This window comes from Halichoerus grypus, chromosome 8 (assembly GCF_964656455.1).
Source record: "Halichoerus grypus chromosome 8, mHalGry1.hap1.1, whole genome shotgun sequence".
NCBI lineage: Eukaryota > Metazoa > Chordata > Mammalia > Carnivora > Phocidae > Halichoerus > Halichoerus grypus.
The window spans coordinates 125309712-125334039 of record NC_135719.1 but is presented as its reverse complement, the minus strand read 5'-3'; the positions used below and the strand labels follow the sequence as shown (position 1 = coordinate 125334039).

At 39.6% G+C, this 24328-nt stretch overlaps 1 protein-coding gene across 3 annotated transcripts in view; it reads right to left on the bottom strand.

The window, feature by feature from the left end:
• The window catches only part of YLPM1 (YLP motif containing 1), a 73315-nt gene extending 55880 nt beyond the window's left edge, over nt 1-17435 (bottom strand). For 2 of the 3 annotated variants that reach the window (XR_004924260.2, XM_078053963.1), the window contains exons 1-4: nt 16374-17435; nt 7705-7941; nt 6582-6761; nt 4843-5837 (exon numbers count right to left, since the gene is read on the bottom strand). Coding sequence is in view for 2 of the 3 variants with exons in the window: in XM_078053963.1 (XP_077910089.1) it covers nt 4843-5837; nt 6582-6761; nt 7705-7941; nt 16374-17246 (2285 nt within the window). In the remaining variant the exon portion in view is untranslated. The remainder of the gene's footprint in view (nt 1-4842; nt 5838-6581; nt 6762-7704; nt 7942-16373) is intronic. The other variant, XM_036114443.2, reaches the window with a different exon arrangement.
• Between the last annotated feature and the right edge of the window lie 6893 nt (nt 17436-24328).

The window sequence follows — 24328 nt, the reverse complement described above, 5'->3', positions numbered from 1 at the left end:
TCCTACAAATCAATAAGAAAAATACATAACCCAACAGAAAAACTGGGAAAAGACTTCAATCAGCATTTCATAAAAGAGGAAATTCAATTTAACAATAATCAAATGGAAAGAGAAGTTAACCTCATTTGTCATCAGGGAAATACAAATTAAAGCCATGTTACAATACCACTAGACATCCACCAAAATTGCTAAAATTTAAAAATTTAACAATACCAAGTGTTGAGGAGGATGCAAAAAAACTGCTGGCGAGAATGTAAATGGACATAATCATTTTGGAAAACTGTTTGACAACATCTATCAAAGTAGAACCATACATACCCCCCAATCAAGCAATTCCAATCATTGGTATATTTATAAACAAAATTAAACACACACACACACGCGCACACACACACCCTAAAGGGACACATACAGCGCCAAAAGACACAAAGCAGTGTTCTTCATAATAACAAAAAAACTTAAATGACCATCAGTAGTAGACTAGATAAACAGATTGGGGTATATTCACACAATAAAATACTGTAGAGAAATGGGAATGAACAAACGGCAGCTACACACACCATGGATGAATCTCACAATAACGTAATGTCAAGTGAAAGACGCCAGACTCAAAAGAGTACATGCAGTAGGATTCCATTTATATAAACTTGAAAAACAGGCAAAACTAATCTATGGTATAAAAAGTCAGTATAGTGGTTATCTTTGGGGTGAGGGAAAATGGGAAGGGGCATGAGGAGGACTTCTCAGACCCTAGTAATCTTTATGTCTTGATCTCAGTAGTGATAACATGAGTGTGTTTACTTTGTGAAAATTCACTAAGCTATACACTCAGGATTGTGCACATCTCTGCATGTTACCCTTTAATAAGTAAATTTTATGATTGAAAAATAAAAGGTTCTGGGAAACCAACATCCACTGACTTAACAGTTTATTAGAGCAGTGGTAGTCTTCTAGAAGACCTGATGAATCAAATGATACACATACATACACACAATTTCAAAACAGCTGCCCCAGATGCTCCACAGTGTGGTATTTACACATGATGCAGTTCTATCACTTGGCTTTTTGGAAACCTTCACAATTTTTAGAAAGCAGCCTAAATTTGGATTTTGCAAAAACTCAAAGTAATTTACATTATTTTAGTAGTGCATTATTGGTAAGTCAGTTATCTGTGTTCTCCATTCTTGTTTTTCTACCCAGCTTTGTTTAAAAAAACAAAACAAAACAGAGTGGCTTACTGTATCAGTTACGTGTTTATAGCAAACTCTGAATTCAACTAGTAAGAAAAATTCGCAAGTTTCCTTGACAGTGTGGATTATTCCTACCTCAAGTCTCTTTCACTCACTTACCAGCTTCTCACTGATTTTTTTTTTTTTAACCTAGTTACACAGGAGGAAAAAGAACCACGCCTGGGCAATAGTCACAAACTATACTCGATATGAGCTAAGTGAGCAAAAGAAGTAGAAGGGTAACAGAAATGGAAATGACATAAGCTAGATTAGGGAAAGGTTTTAAAAACAGGGTAGAGAATATGAGCAGGATCCAATTCAAAAACAAAAAAAAGCCATCCTTATGAAAGTTACAGGTGAAAAAGCTAGAGAGGAACATCTTATATCTCAAAGCAATATAATCAACATTTATTAAGATTTCAGCAGACTAGAACGTTGGCCCAAACCTAATTTAGATGAAATGTAAAATAAAGTCTTAGAAAAAGAGAAAAACAAAACAAAACAAAAAACACCTACACAAGTTCGGGATGAGAGAGACTTGGCTTAATAACAGCTAATGTGAACAAGACCAGGGAAGCCAAATTGATTTTAAGCCCAACATGAGTCAACACTGTGACGGAGCCGACCAAAAAAAGCAATTTGTTCAGCTATACACGTACATTATTTATAACAAAGTTGGTAACAGGTTCTATGGTTCCTTGCATCTGAAGGAGACTGACAAATCCAGGGCCCTTCACAAGACAAGCAGCAATGTAGCAGGAGGAGGCTAGAACCAATGTTAGTGTGAAAAGAAAAGAAGAATCTGAGTTTCTGTGATGGCAGAGAAGAGCAGGTATGGCAGGATGGGGGAGACAAGAGGGCACTGTTTAAAGAACTGTAGGGACACGTTATAGAAGGGGGATAGGATAATTCATTATGTGTTACACCACAGAGGCAGATCTAGAATCGACAGGCAGAAGTGAAAGCAACACATTTAGACTCAACACAAATAAACCTTCCAGAAAACTGTCAACACCTTATGTGGTGGTATTCCTTATCACAGTGCCAATGTTAAGCAGAGGTCATCAACCACTTGTCACAGGAAGTAAAATGAACTCAAAAGTGGATCAGGGGCACCTGGGTGGTGCAGTCAGTTGAGTGTCTGACTCTTGGTTTTGGCTCAGGTCATGATCTCAGGGTCGTGAGGTCAAGCCCCACATTGGGCTCCACGCTCAGCGCAGAGTCTGCTTGGGACTCTCCCTCCCTCCCCCTCTACACCTCCCACCCCCACCACTCGCACATGCTTGTTCTCTCTCTCTCAAAATAAATAAATCTTAAAAAAAAAAAAGTGGACCAGAAGGCCTTGGATTTAATTCCATCTCAATCATTTACTAGCAATGTCATCTGGGGAAATTTATTTAGAACCTCTCCAAATCTCAGCTTCCCTTATATGTTTAACTTCATGAGATTATGGAGAAATAATAAGGTAATATGTGCAAGACCCAGGATGACACACTAAAATGCAACACAAACATGAGCTGCTATAGAGGGGATATTGCACTAGATAATTGCTAAGATCCTCCTAGCAGTGAAATTATTAACTGTACCTTAAGGTAAGAAAAAACTTAAAATAGGTCCTAAATTTACAAGATTGGGTAGGCAAAGACAGTAAACATTAATATGATAGAAAAAAAGGGAGCAGAAGATCTATGTTTCACAAGGTGTTAAGAATGTACTTTTCTGATAGCAAATTAGTCACCAGATCTAAAAGGCAATGCTTAATCAAAGAGATAAGTAGGAATTCTAATAAAAAAGTTACACATGCCAAATAAATCAAGACTACAAAATGCACTTGTAATCACTGACAGTATGAATATCACTGAATCATGGCATTAAACACAGTGTTTAACTAGTGCTTTTGCTCTGGGAACCCCCCGGATTCTGCTCCCACCAGGTGCGGACTCAGGCTCTACTCTTCCAGTTACATGATGCTGAGCAAGTTACTCAAACCTCTCACCCCCAGTCTGTAAAGGGTAAATGTAGGGTATGAACCTGCCTCGTTCACATGCCACCTCCTTCACAGGTGCTGAGAAGACTCTATGAGATAACATATGTAAAGCCTCTGGCAAGGCTTCTGGCACCCAGAGGAACTCATGTTAATTATATGTTGCCACAGAGGCAGATCTAGAATCAACAGGTAGAAATTACAGCAACACATTTAGGTTCAATGCAAGAAATAAACTTTCTAGAGAACTGTCAACACCTTATAAGATGGTGGAGTTTTGTGCCATGTTTTTTTAAGAGTTATAAATTTGGGGAACAAATAAAAGATATATTTTGTTTCCAAAAGTCAAAATTAAGGTTAAATTAAAAATGATAATATAGATACATTGGGGCGCCTGGGTGGCTCAGTCGTTAAGTGTCTGCCTTCGGCTCAGGTCATGATCCCAGGGTCCTGGGATCGAGCCCCGCATCGGGCTCCCTGCTCGGCGGGAAGCCTGCTTCTCCCTCTCCCACTCCCTCTGCTTGTGTTCCCTCTCTCGCTGTGTCTCTCTCTCTGTCAAATAAATGAATGTAAATCTTTAAAAAAAAAAAAAAAAAAAATATAGATACATTGACATTGAGACGGAAAACTAACCAACGTACTGACGGGTAGAAAAAGCAAGTTTACAAGACAATATGCTCAGTATGATCCCATTTTTTTATGACATGTATTTTTTAAATTATTATCTCTAGATTGTGGAATTAGGTGACTTTCACTTTTTAAATATTTTCTATATTATCTAAATTTAGTATAAGGAGTATGTATTTCTATCACAATTTCCAATTGGAAAAAAACATGATTGATAAGGTTTCTCTATAGGAAAATTAACATTTAGATCAACGTGGGGGGGGGAATATACTTTTACAAACTTGGAAAAGTGAATTTAACACTTTTTAAAAAGCAAAAAAACAAAACAAAACAAAAACCTTAGACTACTAGTAAATTTTTCTGTGTGCTTTTCTAAAAAAACGTGGTTCAGACAAAAGGAAAACATCTCCCAAACTGAGGGAGATATACAGGGAATAAGCTCCATGGGGGCGGGGATTTTGTCTGCTCTGTTATATTCACTGCTATAAGCACAGAGCAGGAATAAATATTTGCTGACCAAATGGATAAAAGTCCTATTTACCCTTATACTAAATTTTGTTGCCTATTTCACTAGAATATTGGCTTATTCATCTTTATCTCCAACATCTTGCGTATTATCTAACAAAGAGAAGTTACCAATTCAGTTATCTGTCTAAGAAAAAAACCAAAAAAGATAAAGTTAATAAATACTACTTTTGAAGCTAAAAAGTCAATAAGAAATTGATAAGCATTACTCTAAAACAAGACATTCATCCTGGACTATAATCTCTACATGTAGGATAAAAGCAGTGACATCAAAGAAATGGGGGCATGTTACTATTTCTAGATTTTATTATGTTATGTCTAATAAGTGAATAGTAACATTATTAACTGTAAACCAGGATTGTATAGAAAAGTACAAAGAGAATATAAAAATCAGCTTTTTATACCATCAAGACCTACTCAGCATAAATCAACAAAAAAGCCAAACCAAACCAACCAACCAAACAAAGGCAGACCTACCTTGGGCCTCTTGGGCCTTCCAAGTAACTGCTTCTAGGAGGATCTGGAAGCAGTCCACCTGACCTCACTGGCATGTCCTTGACTCCAGTGATTGGCTGAGATGGAGCAGCTGAAGACTCCCCAAGTCCTTGCTCAGATGAGAATGAACTATATGGCAGAGTAGACTTGCTCAGAGGGGCTTTAGAATTCACTTGTTCGGATGGGCTAACAGCTGATTGCAATGGAGGATGGTAGGTTGAGGGTGGGCCTGAACCAAAAGACACAGGAGTGGGAAGCAGTGCTGGTCTAGGTTTCTCTGGAACCTGTGAACTCTGAGAACTGGAGGCTGGTGGGATTGGGCCTGTTGCTAACTGAGGAGGTATCCCTTGAGGAACCCCCGGGGGAGGTAATCCTGGAGGAGGTGTGGCTAAAGACAATGGTGGGAGGGGCAGGACAGGCGGAGGTGCCGTTGAGGAGAGAGCCGGTGGGGGAAGAACGGGTGGTGGCCCCGCAGAAGAGAGGGAAGGCGGGGGAAGAACGGGCGGTGGCCCTGTAGAGGACAGAGATGGAGGCATCACAGGTGGGGGCACAGAGGTTGGCAGAGAAGGTGGCATCACTGGTGGGGGCATGCCAGGCGGTGGCACTGAAGCAGGCAGGGCAGGGGGCATCACTGGTGGGGGCAATGATGGAGGCAATACCGGAGGGGGCATTGTTGGTAGAGGTGGAGGCATCTGAGAATACGGAACGAAAGGAGGTGGCATTGACATGTTCCCCATATACTGGTTCTTCATGTTCTGAAATGAATTGACTTTCTCCTGGAGATAGGTCTGAGTCGCTTTCATATGTCCCTGCCATGTTTTCCACTGCTTCTCATACTCCTGAAGCTGATCTTTATGAGGATAAGAATGGAGCTGCTCCTCCCACAGCTGAAACTCCCGCTCCCATTCTTGGTAGAGATGTTGAAACTGTTGCTGCTGCATCTCATAATGCCGCAGCTGCACGTCTACAGACATGGTCTACGAACAAAGGGGTGACAATTATTTCAAGACATTCATGTAAGAGAATTAATCATAAGTTAAAATATTAATGAATCAAGGGCATTTGTAGGCTTAGGAAATTAAAACGCTAAAGACTTTGGGAGGCTAGTAAGGATAAACTTGTTACATCTCCTTAACGATGATCATTCTTTCTTCCTTTGACTCATTTCTATAAGTTACCACAGAGTTGGAGAAACCAACTAAACACTAAAGCAAATACCTATCTCAGCAATAATTGTTTTTCAAGTTTTTCATATCACCATGGATCACTTTAAGAATTTGAAAAATGATCTATTACTACAGACATACAGACACAAGTTTGTGTCTTCAAGATACAAGAAGAACAAGTATCTTTTGTGGTGTATTTCCTTAGGTTTCTGTGGTGGTTGCTGTGATCTTTTTGGTGGACTTTTGCTTGTCTGTCACTGAAGTGATTTGTAGGCAACTTGAAACTACATGATAAGAATCTCTGGTTCTTAAAACCCTTAGCAACGGTCCTCTAACGCCTGCCTGGGTTGACATGACCAGAAAATTCCACTATACCCGCCCCATCCCAAGAGCATTTTCATAGAGCTGTACTTCCCAAATCCCTGGTGATTTGGAACCCCCTTGGAAACACCTAATTTAATTCCGCTCCCTCCTCACATTTCAATCTCTTTCAGGAATAACAACTCCTTGGAGTGACTTGGGGCAACGTCCCCTGTGAGCTGAGGAAGCACTTGCCTGCATATGTGGCGGCTGCTGTATAATCTGCTGGTACTGCTGGAGGATCTGCTGCAGCTGAGTGTGCTTCTGCATTATGCCCTGGTACTGGAAGCCAACGCGGTGCTGCTGGTGCTGCTGCCAGTGTGCTGCCGCCGCCTGCAACTGCTTTAACCTGGCATCTTCCTCCGGGTCTTCGGACTGAAGATCAGAGAGGGAATACACTTGTACGTAAGGAATAAAACAGCAACCAACTTAACAAAAAGCCTGAACGTTTTATTAAGTATTGTATTATAAAGTCCGGCATGTCTACAACTCTGGCCAACTGAGAAAAGTTATTTTATGTTTAGATAAAAGACCTGGCTCTACTTACACTCTGGATCATGAATACTAATACAAAGGAGTTATAAATTCCATAGTCTTCATTGGAATAATCACCTCACTGCTCCTAAACAGGGCAACCATTTCCCCAAAAAAGTCCGTTTACAGCTACATCCTTTGCACTCTATGAGAAATCTTTTTCTTTTTCACATTAGCCACTTTTAACCAATAGACTACAATGTCATCATTATGGCTCAACAAAGTTTCCCCATAGGCTCTTGGGAGAACAGATACCTTTGGACCAAAGTGAGAACTTTCCGTGTGTACTCAGTTAGTATGTTAAGTGACAAGGATGATCACACTGAATGCTTCAATAGCTCTGTAAGACAGCCACTATTTGAATATACCCATTTTGCAGATGAGGAAATTGCAGCACGGAATGGTTAACTAACTTGTGCAGAGTCCCTAACACCAGCAAGTGGCGGTGCCTCGACTACCGCTTGGGGCAGTTTGACAACAGAAGCTGAAGCTCTTTACTACTGCCCTGGGCTGCCAATATGAAAACACCCCGGAATCCCTTTAGTGCTTAGAGAGCCTCAATTCCGAAGAGTGTCTAATTCTCCACTCACTTCAACCATCAGAAAAATGCCTTTTCTAAACTCCATCAGGCATTCATCGGATTTTCCCGTATCAGAATTTTACATGTACTTATAAAAAAAACCCACATAAAAACATATATCCATTTTGACAAAGGTATTTATAAAAGAATCAGAACAAAAGCTAAACAATTTCTTAAACACCAAGCAATTAATTTTATGGTTACCTGGGGTTCCTCAGGTGGGAGAGGAGGTGGTACCTCCTCATTAGGTGGTGGTAACGGGGGCTCCTCAGATGAAGAGGGTTCTGGTACTTGACTGGTGGCAGGTACTGTAACTTCTTCTTTTACCGGCTCGGGTGCATCCTTTGCTATGACAGGACCTTTTTTGTGTCCTGGCAAATGCACTTTTGTCCTCTGCTGCAAACTAAGCAGGTGCTGCCGATACCAATACTGCTGTTGTTCCTACAACAGAAGGCATTTTTAAGAATTTTAATTGAAAATCTATATATCTGCAACTTGGTACTGACAGAGACCTGCATTTGTATTTGTGTTCACATGTCTATATGTAAGAAAAGGTAAAGCTGGACTGTGAAAGGTAAATAAGTAAACAAGATCTTTCAATTCCTCCCCCAAATTTATACATTTAAGTTAAACTATACATATTAATTCAACATACTTCTCTACTCTTTCAACACACACACTTTTGGAAGTGAGAGCAGTCTTTTTGATAAATGCTCAGAGGAAATCCTTTCAGTATTCACAGCTGCTTGTTTATAACCTGCCGTAGGCTGGTGTGGATTTATCCAAGGGGTCTTGTAATTAATGAATATAACCAAATAGTTCTGTCTCTTCTCTGCCTTCTCTCTCCTCCAGTGCCCTTCCCTCTTTTAAACACCTGTTGTATGACAGCTATATACACGTAAATGAGAATATACTGCGTTTTAGAATACTATTTATTTTAAAAGTCTCAGCTTTGTCTTCCAAATTATACTGTAATTTAACTTTCTGGAAGCTTGTTGTGTGCTTCCACTTTGAAAAAGTTACAGCAATAATAAGTCTAATGCAGAAGTAATTAGAAAATACAGCTGATCCTCATTATTCATGGATTCTATATTTGCAAATATGCCTCCTTGCTAACGTGTATTTCTAACTCCAAAATCAATACTCAGGAAACTTTGGCTGTCATTTGTGGCCATGTGTAATAGAGCACTGAAAAATCTGAGTTGCCTGACTTGCACATTTCCTGCTGTGGCAGAACAAGGCTATGCTCTGCCTTTTTGTTTAGCTCTCATACTGTAAATAAGTGTCCTTTTCATGGTCTATTTAGGACCACATTTTTCAGATTTCTGTGCTTTTTGTTGGTGACTTTGCTGTTTAAAATGGCTGCAAGCATAGTGTGGTGTGCTGTCTAGTGTTCCTAAGTGCAAGAAAGCTGTGATATGTTTCACACAGAAAATCTGTGTGTTACATACTAATTTCATTCAGACATGCGTTACGCTGTTGGCTGTGAGTTCAATGTTAATGAATCAACAAAATATATTAAATAAGGTGTCATTAAACAGGAACACATATAAAACAAGGTTATGTATTAACTGGTTGATGAAAATGAGACCAAACCAAAGGCTCATATTTCCCCTGGGAGCAATGGTTTAGTATTCACTAATTCAATGTTCTTGGCAACTTTATGGAACACAAATACCTCAAATAAGAAAACAGACTGTACAAATAAGCAATAACTAATTAATTAAAATCAATAAAAAATCTTACCACTCAGACATAACTACAGGATCTTCATTTCCCAGTATTCATTACATAACTCCCTATGGTTACAAGGTTGCATAAGGAAAAAAGTTCTCATAACACTAAAATATTCACTCATGTACTACCCTTTATACTTCCATAATTAACAACAGCATGTATTTCTACTACAATTATAAGGATGCAGGATTTTATGAAAGTGGTGTTGGAGAACTTTGGAACCCATTACTGATAGCTGAGGATCTAGCAGAAGTCCTGCCAGTTAACAACCAAAACATTTTTTATAACAGGAACTGCAAAAGAGGATGATATGAATATCAAAGGTTGATAATAGCCCCTAGGAAAACTGATAAATCTCTACTTTTTTTCAATATATCCAAAACCAAAATAAAAGATGATATACAATATTGCCATATAATTTTGTTGGTATTATGACAAAAATCATAGTACAGAAACCAAATCAACACTATTCTTTGTTCATTCTAAGACTCAGCTATCCCTTACGATTTTGAGCTTTGTTTTTTAAGATTGTGTCCCAAATCAAATTTTTTACTTTTTACAAAAAACTTTTGGTACCTGTGTTAAATGGATTCGTTTTGCTTAGATTCACCGGGATTCACTATCTTTGGGTAACCAGGATTTCCTATATTGTTAATATTTTATTACACATCCTCTCCAGTTTCCCACATGCAAACAAAATACATAAAATATATACAATATATACTCTTTTCTCACTAAACATAATATTTTATTATGTTTTTTCACTCACAGAATCTAATTTTCTTGGAAGAGAGCTGTCTCAAGCTTTTCTTATATCCTACCTGGTGCTTAAGCATAGTGCTGGAGCAGAGGAGAATGTCAATAAATGGTTATTGATCAACTGAAGACTTCCCTTCCAGGCCACTCATTTCTATGACCTGAAACTTGCTCCAAACTATTGGGAGGAATAAATTCCATCTCACTACCTACATCTTGAAGTCTGGGTCATGATTGGGCTATTCTGTTTTTAATTACCATGTACATAACCATCAGCTCCAGAGATATAATTACTTTTCCTATTGAACATAAAAAAAAACCCAGCACACTGACCACGATAGTTGACAATAACATACTATTAAAACATTTTCAATTTTCTTCCACTATTTTATGAAAATAGCAACAGGCTTATCTTTCAGCTTAAAAAAACTAATAAACTCAGTCTCTTTCAAGTACAAGTTAAAAGTTTCCCTCGTTTTTAGTTGCTTTGAAAGCATCACTAAAAGATACAAAGCATCTTTCATAATAAACTAGAAGCCATGGCTACAGACATGGAAGACTGTACAGATCTAGATTCTTGATCAATTTGTACATACCCATCTTATTGTCAATGCTTCCCATCTTTGTCTTAGACCCAGTCTAAGGTTAAGAACCTTATTAGGAGCTCGAGTACTTGTTGATTTGCTGACAGTACGCACTGTAGGTCAATTTCTATTTTATGTATGAACCCAATAAGCAGAAACCAGATCTAGTTCAGTCCTAGGACTAGGCTTCGGCACATTTTTAAAGCTCTACAAATGAGCATCATTCAGACATGTCCTCAGTGACCCAAAGAGAAAAATGATTTATCTCTATTTTACAAAGGAATAAAACCTGCTTGGACTTCTAATGAAGCCAAAGCCAAACTAGTAGCCAGTTTTTCTGATTGTCCCATCATATCAGACAACTCCATCTCACATGGGATGTTAGTTCTCAGGTAGAGGAAAGTCATTGCATATGTCACATTCAAAAAGATTGAACAAAGAGAGTTAAAAAGGATGTAAGAACTATTTGTCACAAATATCATTATCGAAAAGATGCTAACTTATTCAGCAAGCATTTACTGACCACTTGCTACCAGTACAGTAATAAACTAGGTACTAAATGATTTTCCAAGCAGGGAAATACAAAGCAGAGAATGTGTGAGGTGGGGTAGGGAGGGAGAGAGATGGAGAGGGAGAGAGAAAGAGAGAGAGAGAGATGTTTTAGAGATTAATTTTGGAAGGTTGCCTTTCCTATCCAGGTTATTATAAATGCCTATAACACTAAATGTACTATGTCCTACATCCTAAAGCAAGGGGTAGGGAGAAATCTGGCAAAAGAATGGTTTTCCATTTTTAGACTTATTTAAAACATATTTATTTTCAATATTTTTGAGGTTCACATTCCACTCCAGGAAATTAAGGTCACCAGATAATCTTAGTTCCATCTAAAAAAAATTAAAATTAAAAAATAAAGCTCCTTTACTTCACCTCTTCCTCCAGCTCCTGCCCTCATTCTCTCTCTCTCTCTCCTTCAGTCAAACTTCTTGAAAGAGTGTCTATACTCACCATCCCCATTTCCTCACCTTCCATCACTCCTCAAATCAATGCAATATGGCTTCAGTCACTATGAAACTGCTCCTGCCAAGGTCAACAATAATCTACATGTCAGTAAATGCAAAAGATAACTCACAGTCTTTATCTTGCTTGACCTCTCACTGGTAGTGACACAGCTGACCACTCCCTCCTAGAAACAGTCTTTGCACTTCTGTGGGACTGCACCGTCCTGACTTTCCATCTACCCATTTGGTCTTTCTTCTCTTGGTTCCCCTAGATACTGAGATTCTGCAGGGCTAGGCTCAATGTCCTTTAAACTCTACCCTTACTCTACACACACTTCTCAGGAGACCTCATCTATTTCTGTGCCCCAAATACCATTTTTATGCTGATGACTCACAAGTCTGTCATGTCCCCGAGATCTCACTTCTAGACTCCAGACCTATATCTAACTTCCATTTGAACATCTCCATTTGGAATCATGTGGCTCAAGGATCTCAAACTCAGTAGGTCTAAAACTAAACTCATCCTTTCACATTGTTCCCAAACCTGTTCTTCCTCCTCTTCCAAGTTTTCCTTTTTTATTAGTAAATGGGACCACCCCCTACCTGGCAAGTCTACTCCAGAAACTCAGGAATCATCCTTGACACCTCCCTCTCCACTACTACTCAATCTCCAATTAAATTCTAGTGCACAAATATTTCTCCAGTCTTTCCACTTCTCTCCATCTCCACTATCACCATCCATCCAAGTCCAAGCCACTATTACTATTATCTCTTGCCTGGATTATTCTATTAAGTATTCTCTCCATATCACCCTTGCTCTTCTCAATTCCACTCTCCAGACAGCAAACACAATGAGTTTTCAAAAATGCCAATTTGTCACATTCGACTATATAAAATCATTTGATGGCTTCCTCCTGCCCGAAAGTCCTCATTGGCCCTCCCTGATCTGGTTTGTGTCTACCATTCTCACCTTGAGCTTTCAGTAAGCCTTACTTTGAATGCTATCTGGTTAATTCCTACTCATTCTTCAGGTTTCACTTAATATCACTTACAAAGGGAGGCTTCTTCAATTAGGTTACAGCTCTCAGCTATATCCAATCACTTAAAAAATATTTGTCCTTCACCTACTACATGCTAGACCCCTGAGCAAGGCACTGTAAATACAATGGTGAGTTTAAAACCAGAAAACAAACAAACAAAAAAAATCCCTCACCTTTTCCCATTGCTCATGGAACAATCTAGTCATATTGTGTATTTTATAATCCCACAGCACCCTGTACTCCTCTTACTTATTAAATGTCTTGTTCTTCCCATTGAGACAAGTCAATGAGAGCAAGTGCCATGTCTTATTTTCTTCACCATTTCATCTCTGGTACTAAACTAAGCGCGGCACTTGGCACATAGTTGCTACTCAATAACTACTTGAATATTAAATAAATGACTAAAAATTCTAATCCAAGGTAACAGCTTTACCTTGGATTTGAGAATAAAAGGATAAATAAAGTCACAATTTATGAAAAAAAGGCTAGTATGCACTTTACCTAGCCAGTCCTTTAAACACACAGAAAAGTTAATTCTTCAAAAAGACACATTCCATTATATTACCAATGTTTTATTCTGAAAACTAGAAATTAAATGGAAGAATATTAAGCACTTATCCTATCTTTCCTATACCAACTGTATTTCCAATTAAATAATCCTAGTTCATGAAAGTTTTTCTTTACAGAATTCCATATAGTAAAAGAAATGGCAGGAAAAAATCACCATGTAATAACCTTCAATGAAGAACTAATTTACTTAGGCAAAGACTATCAGTGGATGAATCACCAGATGAGGCAAAATTGATGGAAAGCTTTACAATGGAGGGACCAGACTGTAAACCCCTGATCAATTCTGGCTCCACTAACAGTGGGACAACCAGGCATTGAGGCATTGTTATGTCTCCTGATGGGATGCAAATGAAATACATAGCACCACCCTGGTTATGAAGTACACTTGCCAAAAGAGAGGTGAACTTAAATCTAAGCTTTCAGAGTTTACCAGAAATGTGAAAGAGAGTAGAACAGGTCAAATGATAAGAAACCAAGAGAAAGCAAACAAATCCAGAATGTGGGACATTCTACAGAACAACGGAAATAGATTTCTCAAGTTCAATGGCATGGGGTAGAAAAAGAGAATAGGAGAGACTAATCTGTATGAGGAGTTCTCAACTGAGGGTGATTTTAACCCCCAAGGGATATTTGGCAATGTCTGGAAACATTTTTGTTTCCCATTGGAGGCTGCTACCAAAATCTAGTAGTTACTGGTCAGAGATGCTGCTAAACATCCTACAATGCACAGGACTGTCTTCCACAACAAAGAATGATCCTGCTTCACAATGTCTATATTGGATCCTGATCTGAATAAACCATTAAAACATGACTGAGTCCACTGGGGAATTTTAATATGGATGCTATCAAGGAATTATTTTTAATTCCAATTAGTATGATGAGACAATAGGGGAATTCTGAATGGGTCAGGTATTAGATGATACAAAGAAACTGTTGTTACTTTTTGTAGGTGTTATAATGTATTCACCTAAGAAAAGGTCCATTTTTTAAAAAAGATGACTAAAATTGTAGAGATGAAATGACATGAGATCTAAGATTTGCTTTAAAATATTTCAGAAGCAATAAAAAAAAAGGCATAGGTGAAGTAAACATGATAAAATCTTGACAGTTGTTGAATCTGAATGATGGGTTTAAAGTAGAAGCCATACCATTTTCTCTACTTTTGTGTGTGTTTATAATCTTTTGCCATAAAAATTTGTAATGACATATTCCAAAAATAAAATATGAACCAAAGAATAATAAATTTGCAGAAGGGTTCATTGTCAGAGATCGGCACTGGTATGAAGAAAACCTGTGTGATCTAATAAGCCAAAGTACCCTAAGTCTAGAACATGACCACTCTTGTAGCTTATTCAACAAATCTCTGTGGAGAGCCTACAATTTGCAAGGCACTGTCCTAGGTGCTACAGAGGATAAAAAGATGAATGAGATGGTCCCTGTCTGCAAGGGACTTAAAATCTGAAAAACAGAACCAACCAGATAGGTGAGCTCAGGGATGGCTTCACAGAGACCCTGATATTTCAGATGTACCTTGAAAACAATACAACTATAAGGCAGGGAGAGAGGGTTGAGAGAGTTGGGATGAATTCTAGACAGAAGTAAGAAAGCCTAAACAACCTTACAAGGCCCTTTTGGTCTGGCCCCCACACTTCTCAAGCCTCACCTTCCACTCTTTTTTTCTGGCTCTCACCAAAGAATTGGAGGCAATGAATACTCAAAGTACTGAAAGAAGTTCAATACAGACAAGGGTGCAAAGGCAGAAAAGCAAAACCAGCGAACCAGTGTTCATATATTTGTATTAAAGACGGGTCTGATTCCTTCTCCCCTCCCTCCAAAAACAATTCATTTGTCTCTCAAAAGGCCAGAAAAAGTCTAGTAGAGAGGAGGATATGGATGTTATACTTTGGCTTGGACTAACTCCGAGAGTGTTTGACAACAAAAGCACTGGGAATTTCAGAATGGGTTGGGAATGGGGACAGAAATTTCATCTCTATAATAGAGGCATCTGGGGGAAATAACCTGGTGGTGTAAGCCAACAGAATCCCTTATTCTCCTATTGTACTCCAGCATCACAAGTGTTTTCTCCTGATGATGTGCCAAGCACAACATCTTACTTACTTAAAACAACTTGCTTGTGTTCTTAATTTCTAATGACAAACCATTAGAGTACCACATCCCTATCTTTTGGAAATCTTTTATATGTAAATCTGAGCTTGTAGACTAAAACTCTCTTTTCATTAGGGAATCTAAGGTAGATTAGTAATTGCTAAAAGTGTCTATTTTAAGAAATCTTAACAAGTTATTTATTCCACTTTAGTTCTATCTTTTTTCTTAAGGGAGGAATTCATTTGTTACTGCTATCCTATCCATCTTTGCTCTGTAGGAAGCATCACTTAAAACAGAAGTTTAGAGGAATGGCTCTCTCATGAAGGAAGACATACCACTAACTTCTTTTCACCTTGGCCAAATTCCAAGGCAGTTACTCTGGAGTGAATGGTAACAATGCAATGCAGCAAACTGGTTATGTCTTAAAACTTTAAGTGATGTGAGAAAAGGAGGTATGGGTCCACTCCTTAAAATAACCAAGAGACTCCCAAAAGGGTCAAAGGTGAAAAGACTTCCTATCTACCGCATACGTATCTATATGCATAATTAGGATGCTCCTGATAAGAACAAGATTTCCATTCCTCATTTGCTAACACTTAGGGAATTCACGAAGCTGACAGCTATCAGTGGCCCCTAAATAACTTTTTAAAGAAGCTAACTGGTCATAAGGTTTGTATATATTTCAAGTATCAGCCGTTTGGGAAACTTCTTTTTTATGCTGCCTCTCAAATGGAAATTTGAGTTTAAAATACAATTTAAAAAAAAAAAAAGCGCTTTGCAAAAGCAACAAAATCTAGGAGGTCGGTCAAAGGGAACCAAAGAATATATCTGATTAGTAACTCTTCAGCCACCCCACTACTCTGTGGCGTTCAGAAACATCTTCAAACACTGTTCTTTTAATAATCCACATTTAGCTACTTGAAAAGCTGCGATGTCAGACTTCTGACTCTTAAGGAATCCTTTGGAGTGTAAATTAGCTACTCATTGTGTTGGAATTAGCCTAAGCACGGGTTAAAGCCCTGAGGCCTGCTCACTTAGGGCCCTCTAGGTGAAAGATGCGGCTCAGGCTGATGCGTTCTTACCTGTGGAGTCATTGTTGAGGGATCTGGCTCTGGGGCAGCTTGCTGTTCAGCACTCTTGTTCTTGGCCCCACTCTCCAAAGGCTCTTGCTGGACAGTTGTCTTATTCCCAGAAGGGGCGGACGGTGGTGGTGGAGCTAGTAGCTGGGATTTAGAATGGCCCTGGGAGGGGCGGGAAGGAGATGCCTGAGAAGGGGGCAAGTAGGACTGGGAATGGCTCAAATAGGATTGCGAGGAGGAGGAAGAGGAAGAATAAGAAGGGGTGGGCGCCAGATAGGATTGGGAAGGTGGGGACTGAGAAGGGGACGGCTGAGCGGGAGGCAGGTAGGGCTGAGACGAGGCCGGCGGGTAGTACGAGGGTGGCGGCTGAGGTGGGGGCATGTAAGACTGAGACGGGGGCATATAGGACCCCGGCGGTACAGGGGGAGATTCAGGGGGGGAATCCAGCTCCATGGGAACCAAACCAGGAGACCCATCTCGTTGGTGGTGGAGCATCTGGTGTTTGTACTGCTGCTGCTTCTGATAGCTGAGGGCCGGCCCAGGTGGCGGGGGCATCGGTGGCGGCGGTGGCTGCCAGTCCCCGTAGCCGCCCCCCGGCATCACCGGCGGGGGCGGCAGGGGGGGTGGAGGAAGGTGATGGGGCTGGAGCACGCACTGCATTTGCTTCTGGTGCATCTGCTGCAGCTGCTGGAGCTGCGCCAGGTGCTGCTCGCGGAAGCTCATGAAGCCCGAGGAGGAGGGGGCCGCGGGAGTCGTCGAGCTCGAGTACCCGGGCCCCGGCGAGGCCTCAGGAAGCGCCACCGGCGGTGGCGGCGGCGGGACCGGCGGCGGCGGATAGTGGCTGCTCCCGCCATACCGGCCCCAGTTCGGGTACATATCGTTGAAGGCGGCGCAGGGCTCGTCCCGGCGCCGTTACTCGTCGCAACCGACCTCCAGGAGCTGCGGCGGCGACGGCGACAGCCGGAACTCGCGGCGCCTACAGGCCCCGGAGCGTGTAAACGGAGCGCGCCACTGCGCCGGCGCTACCGAGCTGGGCCCGCGACCGGGAAGGCGGGGACGGCACTGGAGCGACTACGCCTGCGCAGTAGCCACCGAGAGGAGAACAAAGGCGAGATAGAGCGACCCTTTGCTTGGTGACTCTCGGTTGCCATCTTCCTTCAAGTTTGGATAATGGACGTGCGAGTAGAATGTTCTCATAGAACCGAGGAACCATAGAGTCTCACAGCTGAAAGGGGTGGTAGAGATCCTATCGCTCCACGGGTTCATTTTTGAATGGAAAAAAAAAAAAAGGTTCCATTCACAATAGCAACAATCTCAACAACAACAAAAAAGCCATGAAACAAGTAGGAATAACTCTAATAAGAAATATGTATAATTCATATGAAGGAAACTACAGAACCATACAGAATCATATCCGAGGGGAATAAATTAGACTTGAAATAATGGAGAGGCTTACCATGATCCTGAATGAAAAGGGAAAAATTGTAGAGATGTCAGTTCTTCTCAAATTAAATGAATAGATTTAATTCAATTCTAACAAAAATCCAATTGGGAACAAATCTCTGAAGAATAGAAACATTTTGAAGACAGAATGTAAGACTACACCAATTCCTGCAGGTATATGAAAGGTAACATCTGCAGTTATTGTAAAAGGTGAGAGATGGAATTCTTTAGAATAACTAAATGCATAAAAATTCATGTTGGAGAATCTCAGCTAAAGCAAAGATAGCAAAAACCAGATTAAAAGATTGTTTGGAGAGGGTGACCTAGAAAGTAATCCAATCTGTCAACATAATACTCAACTTTGGCTTGAGTGAATCACTGAAAAACAAGGCTGATACACACTGAATTCTGGAAAGAAAAAAAAAAAACTAACTCTGAGAATATTAAGTGTGTCAGTGTGTCAGTTGTGCACCACTTAAAGATCTGACCTTCCTTCCGTCTTAGCAACCCAGATCTTCACCTCTCTTAGGAGGTAGATGTGAGTGGAAAGTGGGGCATCTAAGTATCTTTCAGAAGAGTTTGCATTCTCAAATAGGAATTTAGCTGCATTTCTCTTAGTTTTTTATTGAAGTATAACATATATACATAAAATTAAACATCATAAATGTACAGGTTAGTGAATTTTCACAAACCAATCACCCTGTGTAACTAGCACCCTGGTCAAGAAACAGAACATTAGGGCCAGGTCAGATGCCTGCCTGCCCTTGTGCCCCTTCTTTTCCCTAAAAGAGAAAAGGAAAAGAAAAAGAGAAGAAACAGGACATTGTCCAACTCATAAATCCCACTTACTTGCAATTTTAATATTTTCTATTGAAATTCTTTTGAAAATATTAAAAATACATGTAATTTACTATAGTAATAGCCTAAAGGAGACTATGAGATGATCATGTCATTAGATGAAGAAAAAGAACATGATAAATTTCAACGACCATTCATGATTTTTTAAAAATCTTAGCAAACCAGAAATAAAAGGGAACATCCTAATCTTGCAGAGTATTTATTTTTTAAAAATACAGCAAACATCACACTTAATTGTGAAAAGTTGAAAGTTTTCCCACTGGGATCAACAACAGATGTTCACTACCATCACATCTGTTATGGATTGAATTGTGCCTCACCCCCCTCCCCCAAATGTTTAAGTCCTAATCCCCAGTACCTCAGAATGTGACTTTCTCTAGAAATAAGGTTGTTGCAGATCTAATTAGTTAAGATAAGATCATATTGTAATAGGGTCAATCTAATATGATTAGTGTCCTTATAAAAAGATGGCCATGTGAAGACACAGACACACAGAGAGAATGCCCATGTGATGCTGAAAGCCGAGATTGGAGTTATGCAGCTGCAAGCTAAAGAGTGGAACAAATGGAATTCTCATACACTGATGGTGAAAGTGTAAATTAGGGCGACCATTCTGAAACACTATTTGGCAGTATCTACTAAAGCTGAACAGACCCATAGCCTATGACCCAGGAATCCCACTTCTAGGCATATAATGAAGAGAAGTGCATGCATATGTTATACAGAAGATATGTACAAGAATGTTCATAGCAGCACTACTTGTAATGGCTGAAAACTGGAAAGCAACCCAAATGTCCACCTACACTAGAATGTATAATGAAATTGTGGTACATTTGTACAAGGGAATACAGAACAATGAAAATGAACAAACTATAACCACATGCAACAACTCAGGTGAATCTCACAAACATAATGTTGAACAAAAGAAGCTAGGCAAAAAAGAATATGTACTGTATGTTTTCACATATATAAGTTGAAAAACAGACATAATTGATATGCAACGTTAGAATTCAGGATAGTAGTTACCCTTGGGGTGAAGAGGTAGTGATTGAAAGGGGGCATAAAAGGCAGCTGCTGGTAATGTTGTTTCTTGATCTGGGTGCTGGTTACATAGGTATGTTTTTTGTTTGTTTTTTGTGTTTTTTTAAAGATTTTATTTATTTATTTGACAGAGGCGAGAGAGAGCACACAAGCAGAGGCAGAGGGAGAGGGAGAAGCAGACTCCCCGCCGAGCAGGAAGCCCGATGCGGGACTCGATCCCAGGACCCTGGGATCATTACCTGAGCCGAAGGCAGACGCTTAACAACTGAGCCACCCAGGCGCCCACATAGGTATGTTTTGTTTGTGAAATATTCATCCAGCTCTACCACTTATGATTTATGTACTTTCCTGTTCGTATAATTAAATAAATGTATCTCCAAGAAACTTTTGGAAGATAGAAGTTCGAAAGAATATTTACTGTACAATTGGCTTTACATGTAGTTCGAAAATAGGCAAAATGAAATGATAATGTTAAAAGTGAGACTGGTGGTTGCCTTTGGGGAGAGGGAAAAGGTAGTGGCTGGAAGGGGGTACAAGTAGGGTTTCTGAAATGCTAACAATGTTCTATTTCTTGAACCAAATAAATAGTAATTCCACAAATATTTGCTTTGTTAAAACTTATTGAACTGTACATTTATCCTTTGTGCTTTCCTCTTTGTATGGCTCACTTCATGATTTTTTTAAAAGTTAAAAAAAAAAGTGGGAAGGAGGAAAGTGATAGTAGTAGAAGACAGAGAAAGATGAGATTAGACGGAGGGAAGTAAAAGGTTTCTCTTTGCCTTTTCCTTTCCCACCTGGCATTGGTAGGTTCTAGCTGTCCTGTCCTCTATTCCATCCCTCAACAACCACGGGTCTTTCAGCACCTACTTGGGAGACAGCACCTTTGTTTAAACAGGCCCTTCCACATTCCCCTCATTGTTTAGATAAAGATAAAGATCCAATTGGGAATTGTTTTAGATGCTATAGGAAATCCTATCCTCTAGATTCTTACTCTTAGGGAACTAATATATAGTTGGCTACTCAACCCTTCTAGCCTGCACACTTTTCAAAAAATCACAGCCATCTTTTATGATACAGAACCCCTATCCATACCAGAAAGTTCTTGAAAAGAAGCTCTCCTCAAGACATTTTAGTGACACTGATTTCACACTATATGACCAACCCTGGGCCAAGTTATTAGAGATGAATTTTACTAATCTAGGATGAAAAAAGCAACAACAAAAATAAAGTGCTCCTATTCAAAATGAACTAAGGGATGAATTGAAGCACAAATCACACAGAAGGTTTTGTGTGGGAGACTCCAGAGCGGGTTAGCTCTTGTCAGTGCTGTCAAAGTCAACTTGCATGAGTCTTCTCTGGTCTAGCTTTATAACCCAGCTGTACTTCTTTCTTGTTATGTTTCATCCTTGCTGTTGCTACGGGGACTTGGGGAGGGCCGGGAGGAGGGGGTGGCATTTGAATGGTTAGTGGTTTGAGGCCATATTCTGATTGGCTGATGGCTTACATGCCATTTTGAGGAATAAAAATCTCTGCTAGCTCTTGCAGCTTCTATTGCTCTAAACAACGGGATCTAGAGGCAGATTGTCTACTATTGGACCTATGCATCCTTAGGCAGGCAACTCACCAGGATTTTGGATGGATAATGTCTAGACTTAAGAGTAACCTGGTCACACATAACCTTGGCAATGTTAGTGTTTCTTCCCCTCCCTATTACAGAATCATGTTCTCACTTTATCCTAAAGAAACCCATAGGTGTTCATATGTAATCCCAATTAACATGTAGCAAGGCCTTCCAACCATTCCCGATGGATCACAGTTTAGGAGAGCCTGGAACTTGAGGGTGGTTGTATCCATTACAGTTCTTTGGATGTTATCCATAGCAACAGCTGAAACTTAAAAAATGTTATTGAAAAGATACTGTGGGAGTCATGCAATAGACAAGAAGGTCATTTAATTAGATCTAGGAGTAGGAAAAAGCCAAGGCAGGAGCTATTCTATCATCAAAGCTCTGGATGCTATAAGAAACAAAGTTCAACTTTTTTTTTTTTTTTTTTAACCTTTAGCCACTCAGTGCCTTTGCAGATATATGCACTGGTAAGAGGAAGGCTCTAGAAGAAAGAGCCTCCAATGTTCCCCTCATCTTCTATAGCGAAAGGGCTGGGTACTCTGATCCAAATCCTGCATACAGTTTGGGGAAAATGTAACACTCCAAAATCAAACCAAAACAAAAAAGTCTGGATGCTGTTAGGAAGGAGGAGTGGATGTGGATAAGCAACAACAAGCATCCACTACCCTGGGCCACTGTTGTCAGGCAAATATGCGTAAGGACAGGAGCATAAAAAGGAGTTTAGCAGTATAGATCAAATGCAAAAAGAACATCACCAGAAAGATCTTGAGGGAGAACAAACACAAGCCCTCTGAGCAAGGGTAAAATTGGGAATGACTTTAAAACTGAATAATTAATGTATTAATTAGGATGCAGTCTAAGCTGCTATAACAATGAGACACTAAAGTATAGTGGCTTAAACAAAAGTTCATTTTTCACTCAAAGGACAGTTCAGAGGTAAGCAGCCCAAAGTTGCCATCTTCAATATAAAGCTTCCATTTCTGGGTTCAAAGTGGCTACTCTGGCTCCTGCCATCGAATGTGCACCTAGCCAGTAGGCAAGTAGATGGGTTAGGGAAGCATACCTTTTAAAGAGCATGCCTTTTAAGGTAAGGACCCAGAAGAGATACATATCACTTTCAGTTACATCCTGTTGGCTACAACTTAGTTGGTTCGCCTTGCCTAGCCTCAGGACGGCTTGGAAATAAAGTTTCCACCTGGGGCAACACAGATGAAACTCATGAGATATATTATTAAGGGAAGATGAAAGAGAAAATACCGGGGACAACTGGCAGTATCTGTATTCAAGTACTGAACTTGACAATACCAAGTTCTAATGAGGCTGTGGAGCAACGGAAACTCTCATGTGCTGTTGATGCGAGTACAAATGTGTACATAAAGAGTAATTTGACAATATCTATTATCACTGAAGATATATAATGCCTTATGACACAATTTCACTTCTAAGTATATATCGGGGACTAGAGATACTTTTATACATATGTACAAGGAGGCATGTAAAAGAATGCAGCCCTGTTGGTAACAGCAAAAGTTGGAAACTCAAATGACCATCTAGAGGAGAATGGATAAACAAAATGTTTAATATTCGCACAATGAAATATCATGCAGCAATTAAAGTGAATGAACAACAGCTCCACCTATTACCATGGATGAATCTCAGAAACATAACAACAAAAAAACTATATATACTAGGAATGTGCCCAAAAGAACTGAAAGCAGAGATTTGAAGAGATATTTGTAGACCCATGTTCATAGAAGCATTATTATTCATAACAGCCAAAAGGTAGAAACAACCCAAGTGTCCATTGACAGATGAATGGATAAACAAATGTGGTTTATACATAGAGTGGAATATTATTCAGTCTTAAAAGAAGGAAATTCTGATACACTGCAACATAGATGAATCTTGAACATTATGCTAAGTGAAATAAGCCAGTCAGAAAAGAACATATACTGTATGGTTCTACTTAAATAAGGTACCTAGAGTACTAAAATTCATGGAGACAAAAAATAGAATCATGATTGATAGGGGCTGGGGGAAGAGAGGAATAGGGAGTTGTTGTTTAATGGGGACAGAGTTTTAGTTTGGGAAAATGAAAAAAATTCTGGAGTTGGATGATGGTGATGGTTGCAAAACAATGGGAATGCACTTCATGCCACCATACTGTACACTTAAAAATGGTTAAAATGGTAAATTTTGTGTTACCACATTAAGAAATACTATATATGATTTCGTTTATAGGCAGCTCAAAAACATACACCTTACAAACATATAGTCAAGGTATTCAAATGATGGGTAAAACTATAATGAAAATCAAGAGGACAAAAATACAAAATCCAGGACCGTGTTTACCTCAGAGGTGAGGTGGAGTTGAGGGAAGGGAATGTAATTAGGGAGGATTACATAGAAAGTTTCAAAGTTATGGGTAACATCCTTTTTCTTAAATTGGGATAGGGTGCAAGGGTGTTTCTTTTAGTAACATTCTTTTTTTAAAAGATTTTATTTATTTGTGAGAGACAGCGCGCATGCACGAACAGAAGTGGGGGTGAGGGGCCGAGGGAGGGATAAGCAGACTCCCTGCTGAAAAAGGAGCCTGACCCCAGGGCTCGATCCCAGGACCCTGGGATCATGACCTAAGCTGAAGGCAGACGCTTAACCGACTGAGCTACCCAGGCCCCCTACTAATATTCTTTATATCTTAAATATACTCTCTATATGCAATATTTATATCATACAATATTTTATAATTCAAAGGCATATTTAAATATATAACATAAATTGATACCCTTAAATGCATAAAGTATTACATACTTTAATTTGGGAAAATTAAAGGAGAATGGAGAAATATTAAAGTGGGTTGAGGAAAAATTAGAAAAAACTGTTGACACTTGTTCTATGCTCTAAAACATAGTTTCAACTTGTGTAATTCTACCTCAAACTCAAGTGTTTGAGAATGAGGTGTAGTGAATACTATTGTTTGCCTCCAGAA